The sequence below is a fragment of a genome, unplaced genomic scaffold (genome assembly GCF_019419815.1).
Source record: "Pyrus x bretschneideri cultivar Hongxiangsu unplaced genomic scaffold, Pyrus_bretschneideri_v1 Contig45, whole genome shotgun sequence".
Lineage (NCBI taxonomy): Eukaryota > Viridiplantae > Streptophyta > Magnoliopsida > Rosales > Rosaceae > Pyrus > Pyrus x bretschneideri.
Window position 1 is genome coordinate 3,234,695 of NW_025999779.1, and position 18,023 is coordinate 3,252,717.

The following is an 18,023-nucleotide window of genomic DNA, read 5'->3' on the forward strand; positions in this document are numbered from 1 at the left end:
TATAGATTAAATAATATAATATTAGAATTTGTTATTATCCAGCTTCTTAGTCTAATACTGCACCAAACGCTTCACTAAGTTAATCCCGCTTAGTCTAGTCTAAGCCAGTCGAGCTTAGTCCTTGAAGCTAGTCCAGTCCGAGATAGTCCGGCACAACAAACGCACCCTAAAGCATTTTAAAGGATTTTTAGAATCCATACAAATATAAGTGTAGTCAATCAAGATTTTAATAGTCATTTTTTAAATTCATCCAAATCTAAGTGAATTAAAAAATTAAAAATTTTGTAGGATTTCATTAAGTTGTGAATTTTGTGATATTTAAAAGCAAATATATATATATATATATATATAGCCATGACTAAATAAAATCCTAACTCACATAGGATTTCAAATCCAGGACCTCTTGGATGTCTGACTCTCACTTTTCCCTCACCACGTACTAGCCACTTTCTTTGGTGGATGTCTACTCTCTCTCTCTTTCTTTCTCCTAATTTGGTATTGAGATGATTCTGAAGAAAAATGACTATAAAAAAAAGCTAGGAGCTTTTTTATGTTTGGTAAACATTCAGCTTCAATTTTTTTTTCCACAGTTTTGGATGAAAAAAAGCCAAAAACACAAACCTGCAAAACCCAGCTTTGAAAAACTAGCTTTTTTTCACATCTGTTTTTCATAAAAGTTTATCAAACACTATAATACTGCTTTTTTTTTGTTTTTCAAAAACACTTTTACAAAAAAGTTTACCAAACACTCTGTTGCTTTATTTCACAGCTACTTATTCTTACAGCACAGCAAAAACAGTTTTTTTTTTAAAGCACAGCAATATCAAACCAGCCATTCGTCTCACTACCTACTAGCCACTCTCTTTGTTTTATCTTCTTCTTTCACCTCCACAATTTTTTCATCGTCTCTGGAATTTTTCTTCGATTATCTGTAATTTTTTTTTTTCTGCAAGTTTGTGCAATTTTTTCTTCATGGAAGAGAGGGAGATTTTAAACGACCTTAATCTCCAACCAACCTCCTTCTATCGTGTTGGGTTGATTTTGTAACTGTGTCTCCAGTTCTTCACCTTTTGGAGTGGTGTTGGTACGGCATATGGGCATATGCACTCTGGAATTACAACCATTCAAATCCAATCTGTATGATGCCAACAAATACTTTGATGGATTTTTCATCCTCTTGCTTCTGTATTTTCATCACGCTTTTTTCTTTATGGATTGTTTATGAACAATCCTACTTATATTGCTGGACTTTAATCGGTCTACTAGTCATATATATTAGACTGGACTAATATGAGTTCTTGCAATTCAATCGAGTAATGAAATTGATTAATGTATACAAAGTAATTGATACTTCTAGTAGACAGACTATAAAACGTGAAATGCAGCTCCAGAGCATAAACAGAAAGCAGCTTCATTTTTTAGATTTATGACCTAGATACATTTATCCTCATTTGATTTATTTGACGGTCAAGATTCAACGCTACAAACTCTATTATGTGAATCTTCTCAAATCTTCCAAAATCCATATGGATTTGTAGAACTCTACATAATCCTATGAAATCCATCACTTATCAAAATCTATTAAAATCCTCTCAAATCCTCTCAAAATATATGAACTTGGCTAATTATAAAAGTTCAGAGTAAAATTAAAGTTCAAGAGGAAAATTAACAACTTATACAAGTTCAGGGGCCAAACCGACAAATACCTCAAATAGATTTTACTAAGATTAGAATAAACTTAATTCTAGATGTTGGCGTTATATGAGTTCTTTTTAATTTTTTGTATGGATTTTGTATGCTTTAGTTAGTGCTTTTGGCGTTGTTGCTATTACAATTATGTTAAGATTCGTCGCTTTTATACGTTTTTGAGGAAAAGTACAAGATGTTTATATCGTTATTTCTTAAAAAGTTATGTGAGAATTGGATTAGATAATTAATCACTAGGTAGGCAGGAGAGGACTGTGTAGGTTTGACCCTTTTGCCTAGTATAAGGTATATAGACAATCTATTGGGTTAAGATACAGTTTAATTCTACAAGGGAAAATTTTATTTAAATTCTTATAACATTTTTTTACATCCAACTTAAATTTTAAATGTTAATTATATTTTTTACCCTATTACACAATTACTATTAAGTACAAAATGAAATTAATAATAAAACTCAAATTTATGAATAACTCCAAACTATAATCAGACCCTACCATCATTCCTTGTTTATCCTACTTTCATTTCGGTTAAAACCCTAATAGCTATTATAGAGAAAAAAAAATATTTTTTTATTGATGGATGATGATTTTGAAGTTTTGAATTTGCCAAGTAAAGTATGACTTGGTTTATGAATTTTTTGTTCGTTTGATTTCAAATTTTTTTTAGGGTTTAGAAGATGAGTATTTGGGTTTCAAATTTTTTTATCAATCCCACATTTTTTGTTAAACTTTGCGCAATAGCAAATTGTTGCAAATACTTTCCCGATCTCTCTCTACACCCCAAAACACTAAAAGGACTTGCAGACATTGCAAGGACTTTTGATTCCATTTGCTTCTTTTTTGGGTCAAATTTCATGCATTTTATATTATACTAGCATTTTCGCACACGCTGACCTGCATGTGAGAGACACTATTTTTAAGGGGAAAATTGATATAGGTCCAATTTTTTGAGCCAATAGCAGGAATAGTCCAATTTATTAAAATAAGTCCAATTTCTTAAATCTTATTATTTTATTATCAATAATTATCTCTTAAATGATAAGATTTATTATAAAAATCAAATTTATTCCTAATTATCTCTTTGATTATTATTATTATTTTTGTTCTTTTTTGTTCTTTATCCCGTTTTAAACCCCATTTATATATTATATTTTTTATTTTTATAATCAACCTATATCATAGGTTAATTATATTTATCTACGTACATGACAGATTTTTTTTTATAATCAAGTAAGATTCATGTGTCTTGCTTGTAAATATATATTATGTTTTTTTCTACCTTTTAGTTAAGTTTCATATCTTACTTATAGGTATGATATACATTCATATATTTGTTACTTCAGTTAGGGTAGAATGATTTGCAAATAGATTTATGTCAATATATTATTTTTTTTGTTATAAGATATTAATTATATTTTTTGGGGTTGAAAATTCATAATATTAGAAGATTTTAATTGATTTTTAATATTTTTAGAAAATATAAAATGAACATTAAAAAAATAAATACATATAATTAGGTAAAAGCCCCTATTTTAATCACGGGCACTATGCGTCCCTAAAAATGTATTGTGTTAGTTGTTTACCATTGTTATTCACTAGTTATAGACATTAATAGCGTCACTATAGTTTTAACTTAAGTTGCAAACTAACTAAAATCTTCGTTGGTCAAATAATATTTCTCCAAGTTCAATGAAATTTGATTATTACAAAGAATACATACTCTTCTTCTTTTAACCAATCTAAGGTCAAATAAAATTGGCTCACTCTCTAGAGTGTTTTGCAACAGCCCACATAGAACAGTAAGCATGGAGATCACAATCAAGGAAAAAACTTAAACTCGTTCAAATGTTGTTATGAGTATAAAATTAACAAATAAATGAGACAAAATGACGTAACAATTCAATCTCTATTCATTTCTTGATCCTCCCAAATTTTATTTTCATGGGATAATGGAGAGGTCAATATTATTAGTCTTGAACTAATATTGTTTAAACCTCCGTATCTGAAAGAGAAAAACACATAAACAGAGTGAAGTTAATAATGATGTTCAAAATCAATCTTGCAAGGAAAAAAATGGAAACTATAAAATAAACCTAGCAACATATATTCAATATTTCTTCTTCTTTATTTATTTATTTATTTTCTATGAAGGCTAATTTGATATTGAAACTGACCTAATTTGAGCCTCCAAATCATCAAGCTTGGCAGCATAATCTTACTAAACCAACTCCATAGCCTTCCAATGTTCTTCTTCTTTATTCATCCACTCCTCCCTCATTTTCTTCACCTCTTCGTTCAAGCCACGACTTGAGCTGTGGCCATTGCCAACATCCATCCTAATATCGACACTCTTAGAAGGGAACTATCACACCTGATTTTACTTATGTTTTTCAACCCACTTTTTAAATATATTTCTAACTTAAACAATAGAGAATAAGCTAAACGCAAATATTCAATATGTTTACTCTTCCTCAATTTGGAATGCTGAGTTGAGATTCCAAGTATGATATGGGAAGTGAACACAATAAAGCGATAGATAAAAGGCAGCAAATTAACTAAGATATTGAAGAACATGAATAACTAAGGTTACAATTAAGAAAAATTGAAACCTATATGACCACTGTAGTGTTTGACAAACTCAAATTGTCCCTTCAAACATGCATAGAAGCATCTTTAGCCTTGCAAGATACATCACAGTAGCATATTATTACCCAAATTTCTATCCCTAATGAAAAAACTTGTGTCAATAAAATTAATAAAAAAAAAAAGGGATAAACAAATGAAAACTTAATAAGAGAAACCCATCGAGTGTCAGCCTCTCCTCTTTTTTTTTGTGCAAAACCCTGTGATTGTAATACCTTATAAGCAATTGTGGCCTATAGTTATAAGAAAATTTGCTGGAAAAGGAAGAACAGAAAGAGAAAAAAAAAAAAAAAAAAAAAAAAAGAGAGATTAAGAAAACCAACCTACACTTGAAGTACCAAATGTTTTCGTTTGCCCATTTAGGTTTCACGTTACTTTTCCTCAACTCAACCCTACACGTCAACTTCTAGTTTCTAGGGTTTTCAATCTCCGATCACGTACCACCAATCCCCAAATCCATGGCTATGGCTTCAATGTTTTTTTGTTGCTAAAATTAATCACCAATGTCTCTAACGTTTGGAAGAGAGAGTGCAAACTCTTTGTGGAAAACAGTAACGAATGCATTAATCCCTATTGATAAAATACATATGTACAACATTGAAGAGTAAAAATAAACAGACAAACTACAAACAACAATTGTAGAGAACGTATATATCAAAGTGCAAATAAGAAAACTAAAGAGGAAGCAAGAAGTAACTTTAAATAATAAGCGCAACCATCTGGAATTCATCATCCATCATCCCAAATTGCACACTTTGGACAAAGATTGAAACTGCTATGACTTGTTGCGTTATACATACATACATCTTTTTTTTGCTTCTTCAATACCGTAACCTTTACCAATGGCCTCCGCTGAGATATCTGAAGTTTGAGATATCAACTGATGGAATGGCCTCCGCCTATCCTCCTCGGCAAGGAAATCTAATAGTTTGAGAAAAACTGATTTGCAAACATGGTGGAATTTGTCTTCTCCACGTTTGATTTCTAAATTGTACAATATTACTATTTTGTCCATATTTTGTTGGGTAGTTGTTAATTATTTTTTCTATCAAAGTGAGGACATAATTGGAATATTAAAAGCTTCATCTATTTGGGCTTCTCACTTTATATATATAGATTTTTATTGTTTTTTCTCTGCTGCTGCCATCTCTTCCCTCCTCCCTCCTCCCAAATTCCTGGGTAGTTTCATCATCAAGATGTGACAATGGGTGAGATGGTAGATAGTTACAGGACAACCATAGGTTGTTTTGATGTGTAGTGCAGGTGAACCCCTATAATGGGGTTGTCACTTTTCATGTGGAAGCCTATAAGCTCTGCTCCTCTACTTAGACTTCTGTGTCATAAGGGACCCGTCTCTGCAATCGCATTCCATCATAATGGCCATTTCATGATGAAATTTGGGAAAGAGAAGAGAATTAAGCTTTGGACTTGAGGAAACTTACGGATGAACCACTTCAATACGATTTACTGTCATTAATAAGTACAAATAGTAAGTTGGATATAGAAAGAGATTAGATGTGTTCAAATAAAATTTGCCTTCTACAAATGGTGGCGTTCATAATTTGTGATTCGCATGAGAGTTCGTAATCATAAGACGGTTATCCACTCAAGATCTTCCGCTAGGTATAACCCTATTCTTGAGTATTAATGTATGTATGTACATTCATATATTTGCAACATAAAATATATGGAGTTCAATGTAATTTTAGTTGATCACTTGAAGATTGATAAATCAGACACAAGTCCTAGAGTTAAATTTGATGATGAGGGCATGATTAATTATGAGGAGGTATCTATCGATAGCCTTCACAACAAACCAAGAATGAATATTTTAGCGCTTTTTTGCTGTAAGTTAGAATATAATTCTTTACTCTAGATTCTTCTTCGTAATTATTGTCAATTGTATATTTGTGATTGGTATTTGTATTTGTATTTAGTGTAGGTATTCTTCCTTAAATACAAATGCAAATATGTATCTAATATAAATCTTGGTGTTCTTGTTGTAATAAGTTTACTTTCTCTCTTGCATATTGCTATTTTGTTCTGCACATAATCTTTCTTTTTTTTTTTTTTTAATTTTTAAACAACCCATACCTAAGAGTGGGGTAGTTAGCTAAGCCTTATAATGAGCTAACAATAATATGGTTCAAATTTGCCTTTGACGAGAATTAAACCTAAAACCTCTCACTCACAAATGAAGATGATTACCACTAGACTGTAATACTAAGTAGCGGTTCCGCACATAATCTTAAACGTATTGGTTGAGGCCTCCGCACAACACTTTCTGCAAGGGCCAAAGGGCACTCAACGAAAAATCCAACCCAGCATTCCAATATGCTAATAATTTTGCACGATCAAAATTTACAACCTAAAGATATATCTATCTTGATCCCTTTATCCTTCCAACACTTTCCAACACGGCTAAGAGTAAGAGTTGTAATAATGCAAACCCGATGTACAACCTAAAATTACGATAGGAGATGAAAAAAAAAAAAAAAAAAAATTTACACGTCGTGTATGCCAACCGAATTACTATCGAGCAGTTGGCCGGGCGACAGACTCATCGATCGACAAGAAATTGTCATCTCTGCCAAGACCCAGGGAACCTGTGTTCAAGGAAGAAGGGTTTGAATTCTTTGATGCATCAGAGGAACCTTCTCTTACTGCTGCAGCATCCCTTTCCATTGAGATTGCATCTTGGATTTCCTTGAGAACTTCTGAAATGGACGGCCTCATAAATCCGTACGCTTGAACACACATTAAGGCTTTTTCGGCTATCTTCCACATTGACTGGATGTCGTATTCGCCATCCAGTGAGGGGTCGATTATTCCTTGAATGTCGCCATTCTCAATGTGTAATTTTGCCTGTGACAACCATTTTCACAGGTAAGAAAGGGAGCAACTCACAATGATGGTAATATGCCAATGTTGATACTTTCAGTATTAGTACTGAGCAAAAGTTTACGGCAAGTGATAAAAAATTTCAAATACTTCATTGCAATGCAAAGCAAACTACACTTACCCATTGCACTATGTTACGGCAGTTAACACCAAAGTTTTCATTAGAAATTGCTTCTTGACCTGATATCAGCTCAAGAAGAATGACACCGAAACTATAAACGTCACTCTTGTCTGTCAACTGCTGGGAGATGTAATACCTGAACACCAGTGAGAACGAAGAAGTCATTTTAACACTCAGAAACATGGGGTAAAAAATGAAATTGTAAAACAGTGCGTATAACTATTGTGCCGTAACTACAAACCTATCTCCTAAAGCGTTGACAGCTTATAACACAAATTAATTACTAATTGGAGCACTCTACCAAAGCCATTCAGCGCTTAACAATCACATGACAACAAAGCAGTAACATATTTATTATATAACTTATCTCAATGATGGCAGATTTGATCTCAACGAAAAACATAAACTTTCATGGAAAAGAAGGCCTTACTCGGGATCCAGATACCCTACAGTGCCCCGAACTTTGCTTGACACATGGGATGCTCCGTCTACTTCAAGTTTGGAAAGACCAAAATCTGAAACCTTTGCTCTCATGTGTTTGTCAATTAGAATGTTGCTGCTTTTCAAATCTCTATGAATGATAGCTGGAACACAGCCTGTGTGAAGGTATTCGATTCCTGAACAACCACGAGAAAGACCATGTATAAATTTAATATACCAAGGAAGAAGCACTTTTTGCTGCTGCTTAAATTGAAAAGAAGTAATAACTAACAAGAACTTTCTAGCGTATTAGACCTTTTGCAGCATCTTCAGCAATCTCAAGGCGCTTGATCCAATTGATACTCTGTTCATGTGTTAATGGGCCTACGAACAATTCAAAACTCGAAAACTCGTTAGCCGTCCAAATTTCAATAGATTCCATCAACAAGAAGCAAACTTACCATAAAGATGTTCCTTGAGAGTTCCATTATGCATGAACTCGTAGATCAGCATACTTCTTCCATCTTCTTGGCAATACCCAAGAAAGTGTACCAGGTTTCTGTGATGTATCCTTGAAAGAAGAGTTACCTAGATAATATCGAAGCATGTGTCAGTCCACACAGTTCCAAGTTTTGATGTCCAACAGTAATACATCAACCCAAAGTGACAGGATATGACAACAATTACGAAACCAAATTTCTTTTATGAATGCTCTTCAACACTAGAAGGGAACAGCGCGGAAATTTTAAAATGATTCGTTTTTTTCCATTTAGTTTCCAGAAAAGTTGCAAAATCACAATATTATACGATTTACAGGAAAATACATAATGCAAATTCGAGATTATGTAGAGACACTTCAATCCTTGCACTTCCCCGTCCTGCTTAACTTACGGCTAAATATTTCTTCATATGCAAGGAGAATTTAATGAATTTTTCGACCCCAAGAAAAAGAAGAATCATCAACAGTTCAATAAATAGAAAGATACAAACAGGCACACAGTAGCAAACAGACAGGGTTGAGCATCCTAAAAGAAAGAAAAAGCAACCTGAAATGTAAAAAAATGTAAAAGATGTCCAATAATACAAAAACTAACCTCATTTGAAAATTCTCGCTTTCCCTGGTAGGAATTACTCGTTAGAACTTTGACCGCAATTTCCTTTTCATCCTTCATTTTACCGTAGTAAACTACTCCAAAACCTCCCGAACCTATTTTCTTCTCAAACTTTCCGGTAGCCTCTTCAATTTCAGAGTAAGAGAAGCAGTGTGCAGATTCATTAGGAGCATCACTCTTAGAAGAACGTATTCCTTGCGCAGGTTGATTCCCAAGTTGATCTGTAGCGAGTTAGAATAATGTCATTGCATTCAAGCAAACTGAAAATTAAGAGAAACAAAAACCATGTAAACCTCAAATTTGTTTCAGACTCATACCATGCTTGTAAAATTTCTTCCTTCCCTTGCGGAAAAGTATGAAAGATACAATGGTAGCTATGACCAAGACAGCAGCCCCAACTGATGTACCAATAATAATGTTATTGCGGCTCCTGCTTGTTTTCCCTTTCCGCAGATTAACATTTCCAGCGTAGCTGTCAGGAGACAACATAGAAGAGCGAAGATAAATACATTGGCGTAAGTCCTAGACAAGGCCCCGATGACTAGAATAGAGAGAGCGAGAGATTTGATGCATCAAGATTAAGATGAACTTGGGTATACTATACAATATACAGGATGAAGGATATAATTTAAGACGTGTACTTACTCTAGGACACTCTGATTTTTACTATTAATGAAGCAGATAAATATAAGGCAAGGTTTACACGGATTTTAAGCTCTAGAATTTACTTATGATTTTGTTCTTATGCTCTTCAGTTTTATCTGCAAAAAGTGATACTCACTTCATATTAACCAGTTTATCGAGAAGACTTGATGGCACTGTTCCGGTTAACATATTATTTTGCACATACCTGCAACATCAGATTCGCCAAGATTAAGATCGTATATAAAAAACAGCACGTCAGACATTGATTAGAAAAAATGAAAAATAAAAACAAATGAGCAGCATAAAAAATTTCACGGGGTTACTTATTTTCCAAGTTCTGAATCATAATAATCGTCTATTTTTTTTTTCTCAAATAGACACAGAATGTTTGGTAGTGTATCTTAGACTATCTTTATATATGCAAATGTACAACTACAAAATTACTGTTGGACAACACATCCGAAAACTTAAACGATTAGGGAATGACCCAAAATGTAGTTCCCGCTAACATCTTATTTCATGTGTAGCCTCTTGTCCTTAGAGATGCAGATAGAGAGAGGTATAACTTATCAGACATGCTCCTTGCAATAAAAAAATAAGAAGAAACTGGAGAACGGAGGTCCAAGCAGCCTGAACTTTTAATACCATGTTAGACAACTAATAGAGCCATAAACTTAAGTTGTTAGGAATGGGACGGCAATATATAACATTGATTACAACACTGGCACCCACACATTGAAGGTCTTTTAAGCAGAAAAATTACTGAGGTCTTTTATTGTATAACTTGTGCCAAAACATGCGGTGGAAGCCACACTTTATATACTATCCACTATTTCAGTAAAATCATTTAATTAAATGATAAAAATATACACAAAGAGGGCCATGTGACTCATTGCTTGAAAGAACAACTGCCAGAGTATCACACACATTTTTTCCTTCAATTTGAGGTAAACTACATGTGAGTCCCGGAACACTTACAGTTCCTTCAAACTTGGTAGGTTCGTGAAAGAGGAGAGGCTGCCCGTCAACTGATTGTTCTCGAGATGACTGTATAATGCAAAGCTATTTTATTAGTATTAGCTCTTTAAAAAGCATTGTTAGAATAAGTGAGATCACTTACATGATCTTCAAGTCCACACATCCAGTGAAATCAGGTATTGTACCAGTCAGGGAGTTCCCGTCAAGCCATCTGTAATTGGAACACAAATATCAACAACGACACTAAAAAGAACAAGTATTATAAAACTAAATTTGAAAACACTCAATACCATTCAGAAATACAAGAATGCAATATGAAACTTACAACTCTTCTAAACTGCTCAACTTCGTCAAGTCTGAAGGGATATTCCCGGTAATATTCTTACTAGATAATTTTCTGCCAAGCAAAGTGATACAAAAGCAGTTGTCAGCTCCGAACTATATACCTATGCAGAAGCTTTAGTAATTCATACAATAACTTTAACTAGAAAAATATAAGCCATACATTTTAACTATTCTTGGTTGTGGATCTGAGTTACACTCAACCCAAGACCATGGAACTGGGAGGCATGGATCACCGCCTTCCAAAGTCCAATCTGCCGATGAGTACTGTGAAACAAAACTAGAAATAACAGCTCCTGAAAATCATACAAACCAAGTATCACATATAACAGGAAAGATTCAAAAGATTTTTTTTTCAGGGAATGATGAACAAGGGCATGCGCTTAATAGCGATAAATCGTGCAAAATTAGCAGTAAACATCATTGCATCAAGGGAGAAGAGAAGCCATAAACCATCCAGATACTACTGGGGAACTTACCATCTTGAGAACCATCATTTATTTCCAGATGTTTATTTATCTCCATTGCATTCAAGAGCGGTCCCCTGGAAGAATCGGCTGTTTTGGCAAATTTAAATGATAATACAAACGGAAGGGATAAGTTTGCAAACCCTGGTTCATAGAGACGATATTTTCCCTGAGCGTTCTCTTCAATATTAACAGTATCTCTGCTGAGTTCAGTATTTCCTGGAAGTACTAGCCTAAACTTTCTAGACTCATCTTCAGCTAAATCTTCAATTTCTGCTAAGTAGGTGTATGCCCATCCAAAACCAGGAAAACCATCCAGGTTCAGCCGGTAAGTTAGTGTTCCATTTGTGCCAACTACAGCTGTCTGCATAACTTTTTCGGGTGGCATGTCATCCCTATTAATGTTAATTGGCAACTTGGTTGACACTTTTTTGGTTCCAGCAGCAACGTCGACGAGGTAATTCGCTTTCTTGACAGAGTCTGATGTCCATATTCTATCGAAAGGGTCATCAGGATACCTGAAATTCACAGAATACATATCCTTCAAAATCACAAATCTTTGTCAAAGCGAAAAGAGTTCAGACTACAAACTTCCTAGCTCAGATATTCTATCTAAATCAGGGAATATTACAAAGTTTGATCTCACAGTAGTTTGTTACATACATTTGGACCAATACCTACTTCAAGAAGTAAGCCATGAAGCCCTCCTAAGCAGATAAACTTAGCATACCTGACTGGTGTTTCATCATCTGCACCGAAATTAATCCTAGCAGAGACACTGAGATAGAACTGTTGCTCATAATCAGAAATGTACATGGAACCATTGAATTGTCGAAGCTCAAGAGTCGATATAAAAGGTTGTCCAGTCGTAGCATTGGATAAACATACACTGACAGTAGGATTCCTCGCCAGAAATATAAGCTCGCGCATCTCCATCGTATTGGCATCCGAAATTACAATCGAAGACCAATGGGTTGCCCCAATAGAAATGTCAAATTTGGGATAAACGTTATTGCTATCAAAGTTACCATACAAGAATGTCGCTCTTAGAAGGTACCTAGTCCTACTTGTGACATTCAATGTGTAACAATATTTTCTCAAATCCGCCGGAAAGTGCCTCAACGTCAAGTACTGCTTCCTGGTCTCATTGGAAACAGCTATAGAGGACGTCTCGCCGAAATTGAGCTGATCAGGAGTCCACTCCACACCCAGATCATCAGTGAAATTTTCTTCACCTCCACAATCCAAACTCACAAACCCTGCTTCAAATTACACAAGGAAGGAACTTTATACAAGGAATTTGGACTAACTGAGTATAACTAAAACATGGGTTCAATAAAAAAAATTAGAAACTTTTAATCAATGGCTGAATTCATTAAAACTTAAGCTAATTTTTCACTTCTAAGGTAATTTTCAGACAATTTAAGAACATGGTTTTTCTAAAAACTAAGAAAACAAGCTAAAATTGTACTAAAAATACTAAAAATTCATGCTTTATTAGGATTAAATCAGTTCAATAAAGAAAACACTGCAAAAAAAAAAAAAAAAATCATGCAAGTAAAGTATAAAGATTCAAAAGTGAGAGAAGGGTACCTGGCGTTTGAGCAGAGGAAGGGACGAGGAGGAGGAGGAGAGAGAGAAGGAGAAGGGAAACCTCCATGGTGGTGTGCAAAGTTGGAAGAGAGATGGAGAGACCATAAAAATTGGCTCCGAGGTAAACCTCGAAAATGATAGTGAGTGTGAGTTACGGAGAGATAAAGTTGCAAACGCACTGAGGGGATTAAAAAAATTTGAAATTAAAGATGGAAAAGTGAATCCAACTAACAAACCCGAATAATGGAAAATAAAATATACTGACAAACAACGGAAGTTAAAGATAATGGTGGATGAGAGAGACAGATTTTGGAGGAAGGAGAAGTCTCTGACGGGAAATGAATGGGGTCCAAGGTTTTTCTACATGGGGAAAGGCGAATGGTTGGCCACGTGGGGCCCAGAAGAGGAGAATTATAGTGCTTGCAACTTGCGGACTAAAGACGGCGCCGGACTTGTTCTGGGGACAAAAATGTCATAATTATTTCGTAATCACAAAGATTAATTATATTTATAATCATAAATTAATTATTGCAGATTATTAATAATCTTACTTACTGTGTAATGGATTCTTCATCGGTTAGTGGTTATATCAATCTTAATTCATACCGAAAATATATTTGTTTATTGACGCATTATAATATAAGATACTAATTTTGTCATTATAATATGATAGATACATTGATGATGTTTGTTTGATCTCTCTCACAAAATGCAATTTTTTTAATTCTCAAAGTAATGGATTTGGTGAATATATATATATATATATATATATATATATATATATTATACAATAGTATATTTATTACATATAAATTATATTATATATAATATGTATTATTTGGGTCAGATTTGGAAGCAGATACAGATCAGTGACTCGTATAACCATGTCTGAAACCATAACCGAATAATATTTTTGGTTTTTTTCTTATCTAAAATATAACTTAATTTTTATCCCCAAATTCGTACCATTCAAACGGTTATTCACGGTTATCAGGTTTAATGGTTTGAATTGTCATCTCTACTTGCGATTATGATTCTACAGTCAATTTGAATTATCAAGTCATATTGAAGGATCTTAAAAGGAAAAAAAAAAGATCAAAAGAGACCGTTAAAATGGAAATATAATTAGCATTTCTCTTTATATTTTAATTAAGCTTGTAATCACTAGCCGTGACATAATGTATGAACTAGCAGAGAGCAAACACTTTGTGTGTGTGAACAATTTCTCTTAATAAGTGCATATTTTTTCCTATACTATTATTAAGAGAAGCCACCTTGTCAACTTTTTCCCCCTTTTTTTTTTTGCTATTTTGCCTCCCTTTTGTCAATAGTGTGTATCAAAAGTGAGGGCAAAATAGGAAAAAAAAGGGGAAAAACCACTCACCTCCTCCCACGTTCTCCTCAAGCGCAACCGCTTCAGTTCATTCAAACTATCTAAAAAAGCATCATGATTTCACTTATGTGTATGAAAAAAATGATGGTAGGACAATTTCTCTTAATAAGTGCATATTTTTTATCTTATGTAAATATTTTGATATAAAATTACTATTTTGCCCTCCTTATGTAAATATTATGTATCAAAAGTGAGGGCAAAATAGGAAAAAAAAGAAAAAAAAGTTCAAAAGATGCAAAATTACTATTTTGCCCTTCTCATGTCAGCATTGTGTATTCAAAAGTGAGCGCAAAATTGGAAGAAAAGGGGGCAAAAAGTTGACAAGCTCTCTTCTCTTAATTAATATAGCGTTTGCCTGCATACTTTGTGTGTATGAACACATTTTTTTAGAAAAATGAGAAGGAGAGAGGGAGAGAGACAACGTGGGGAGGGAGGAGTGGGAGGTTTTTGTTTTTGGTTTTTTTTTTTTAATTTTAAATCTTGGAAATATTTTAACATCACTTGTAGGTGAAGTTTCAATAAAAAAAAGTAAAATTTGGACCTATGAAATTACATTATTGCCCATCATTTTTTTATGTGAGATAGAAGACTAAATAGTATTTTCACCCTTGACAAAGAGGGTTTCATTAATTAATAGATCTATATATATATATATATATATATAGATATAGTATGTGAGTATTTTTTATAATCATATTTTTTTTCTTTGTATAAAGAGCAAAAATGGACAAATTAAACATTGTCATCCTCATTTTTTTTTTTTTTTAAAGTTTATACATGCAAGTGAAAATTTGAACTAAATTACAAAAACATTGAGTAAATTACGAAAAAAAAAGTGTAGAGAGTGCATTTGCTCTAGTCAAAGAAGCTTAAGCCTAATTATACTACCATTTGAAAATTATCACCCCGAAAAAGAAATTCAATAGTTAAAATTAAAGTATCATTCAATTATCATCGGTTTTCTTTTCAAGACTTACGCTCATCTTGTTTCAACTTTCAACCATAAAGTTTGATATCAAGAATCGTCATTGGTTGAATAACCACTCGAACGTCCTTGATCAACTAATCAAATGTGGTGAACTGGTTTTACTTTGACCCAAAATATTGTTTGACCTTGCATCTACATTTGAACTTTGCTAATAGATGACAAGAATAAATCAAAACAAATGCAAGACAAATATCTCGGTCCTATTGGTGTGGAGTAAGACATGGTCCTGAATTCTAGATGTTCAAAAAGGCATTAATTTCTACATGTTATTTGGTGGCTCCAAGGCTCCAACGAACGCGCAACTCCTCGTGGCTTTCGTGTTGCGTGGGACGATGGCTTGACCAGATCGTTGACTATGTTTTGAAAGAAAGGGCATTGGTTTTTGCTGTCACGACTTGACTTGTTATATAAAAAATCAAGAAAGATTTGATAAGTATACAACACTAGTCTTTCTACGAGAAGGATTAGAATTGAAATTTATTTTAACTTTGGGTAAATTACACTTTCATACCTCAGGTTTGAGGTCTATTTCAATTCCTTACAACATCTTTAAAACATTTCATTTTCATACCTTAAGTACTATTTTATTTCAAAATAATACCTCCGTTACATTTTCCATTCCTTGATCTGTTAAATGTTGACGTGGCTGCCACATATATGTCACGTGGCTGCCAAATGTCTGCCACGTGGCAAATAAAAATATTTTTTAATTTTTTTTAAAAAACCTGAATTTTCTCAAAAAAATTTGAAAAAAAAAGAAGCCCCAATTCGTCCCACCCGAGCCACCCCTTTCTCCCATCCCCCATCACCCCTCCCAAAAATCCCCCATCACCCACAAAAATTCTACCCGAGATTAGGTGGATCTACCACAAAACTTGTCCAAAAATCATCTCAAACTCAAAGTATTTTCAAAATCCACCCATACTGAAAATCACGAGATCCTGACCCCGAGGAGGGCGGAGAAGGGGGGAAGGTAGCGCAACGCCGGGGTGGGGGGGGAGACGACTTCTTCTTCTTCTTGCTGCTGCTGCAGGTTTTTTGGGTTTTGGGTTAGGGATAGGGATGTGTGTCGCTGGGGGGGAGGGGGGAGGGATATGTTTTTTTGAGAAAATTCAGGGTTTTTAAAGAAAATTAAAAAATTATTTTATTTGTCATGTGGCAGACATTTGGCAGCCACGTAGCATATATGTGGCAACCACGTCAGCATTTAACAGATCAATGGATGGAAAATATAACAGAGGTATTATTTTGAAATAAAATAGTACTTAAGGTATGAAAGTGAAATGTTTTGAAAATGTTGTAAGGAATTGAAATAGACCCCAAACCTGATGTATGAAAGTGTAATTTACCCTTTAACTTTCTTTGTACACTAAATAGGATTGAAACGTTAGTCAACAACTTAATTATGTGAATCACAATATAAATTTATGTCAAATACAATAAAGTGGAATCTTCTTATTCCGTGGGATGATCGTCGTTGGAAGGAAAAATCTCATTCGTCTATAGCGTTATGAGTGTGTCATGCTGCTACCGTTTATTGCGTCAAATGAGGAAAATAACCGTAGGTTCAAGAATTCTTATCAACTAGTTGCGGTGGATTTCAAACTAAACTTCAGTTGAGCTCCCGATAAGTCATCCATTATGCTGCTAACTTTATTGGGTGGAAATGGATGGATTGGTCCCATTGGTAGTTAGTGTGCTTGTTTTTTGCCCTCTTCTTGGGTGCTTTGATAAAACTTTGGTAATGAAGGTGAGTTCAAGCAATTAATATTATTGAGTCTCGTTTGATCTTAATTCAATAGTGGATGAAAAGGTACAACAATAAAAATTAAAAAATCACCTACTATTGGATTAAAATTTAACAAAGTGTACAAATTTCTCAAACTGGAGTGTCTAGTAGAAACAAGTCTGCAATATTACTTGACTCTATTTAAAAGTATGGTCTCACTTGGGTCTATGATTGTAATGGATAATTCACAAAATTCAACTTGAACAAGCAATTTATGTCAACTCCCAAACACTAGTAGAAAAAACCATTTGTGCGACCAAACTTTATGCGACGACATAAAACTCGCCGCGCAAAACAGGTTAGCACGACGAAGGTAACATTCCATCACTCAAACCCGTCGAAAATAACTTAATTCAAAGAGTTGAGGTTTAAAATGACATCTCAAAACAAAACGACGATGATTCCACAAAAAGTTATGCGTTATCTTCTAATAAAGTCCAGGCTTCAGCATTTGTATATGTCAATGCAAACTGCTAACGACATGACATGACATAAGGATAAACAGATGAATGATGATTTGATGAGGCATCCAGCTAATGGTGAGGCATGGAAAGAGTTTGATCATTTGTACCCCGATTTTGCTCGAGAGCCGTGGAACGTAAGATTGGGGCTAGCCACAGATGGATTTAATCTGTTTGGGGTATTAAACCAAAACCACAGCACTTAGCCAATGTTCGCAATTCCGTACAATTTGCCGCCTTGGAAATGCATGAAGAAAAAATATATGATGATGACTATGTTGATAACTGAGGATTCGGGCAAGTCTACCGATGTTTATTTGCGGCCGTTAATTGATAAGCTGAAAGATTTATGGGAAAACGGAGTTTCTACATGTGATAAAACAATTGGGCAGATGTTTACCTTGCGAATAGTAGTAATGTGGACTATAAACGATTTTCCCGCATATGCTATAATGTCCAAGTGG

General features: G+C 34.1%; 1 protein-coding gene across 2 annotated transcripts; it reads right to left on the minus strand.

Annotated features, from left to right (window-relative positions):
* Positions 1-6,659: 6,659 nt before the first annotated feature.
* On the minus strand, positions 6,660-13,224 carry LOC103934335 (probable LRR receptor-like serine/threonine-protein kinase At1g67720). Of its 2 annotated transcripts, none has more exons than XM_048567594.1 (15): positions 12,929-13,224; positions 12,066-12,597; positions 11,348-11,853; positions 11,032-11,164; positions 10,852-10,923; positions 10,669-10,737; positions 10,527-10,595; positions 9,685-9,753; positions 9,221-9,375; positions 8,886-9,124; positions 8,253-8,379; positions 8,107-8,175; positions 7,802-7,988; positions 7,372-7,507; positions 6,660-7,214 (listed from the first exon to the last, which is right to left on the minus strand). In XM_048567594.1, the coding sequence occupies exons 1-15, from the start codon at positions 12,993-12,995 to the stop codon at positions 6,882-6,884; spliced, it is 2,763 nt and encodes a 920-aa protein (XP_048423551.1). In that variant the 5' UTR covers positions 12,996-13,224; the 3' UTR covers positions 6,660-6,881. The 2 variants fall into 2 exon arrangements, with proteins under 2 accessions (XP_048423551.1, XP_009342370.2); XM_009344095.3 differs by having other exon boundaries at positions 12,066-12,594; positions 12,929-13,223.
* Positions 13,225-18,023: the final 4,799 nt, after the last annotated feature.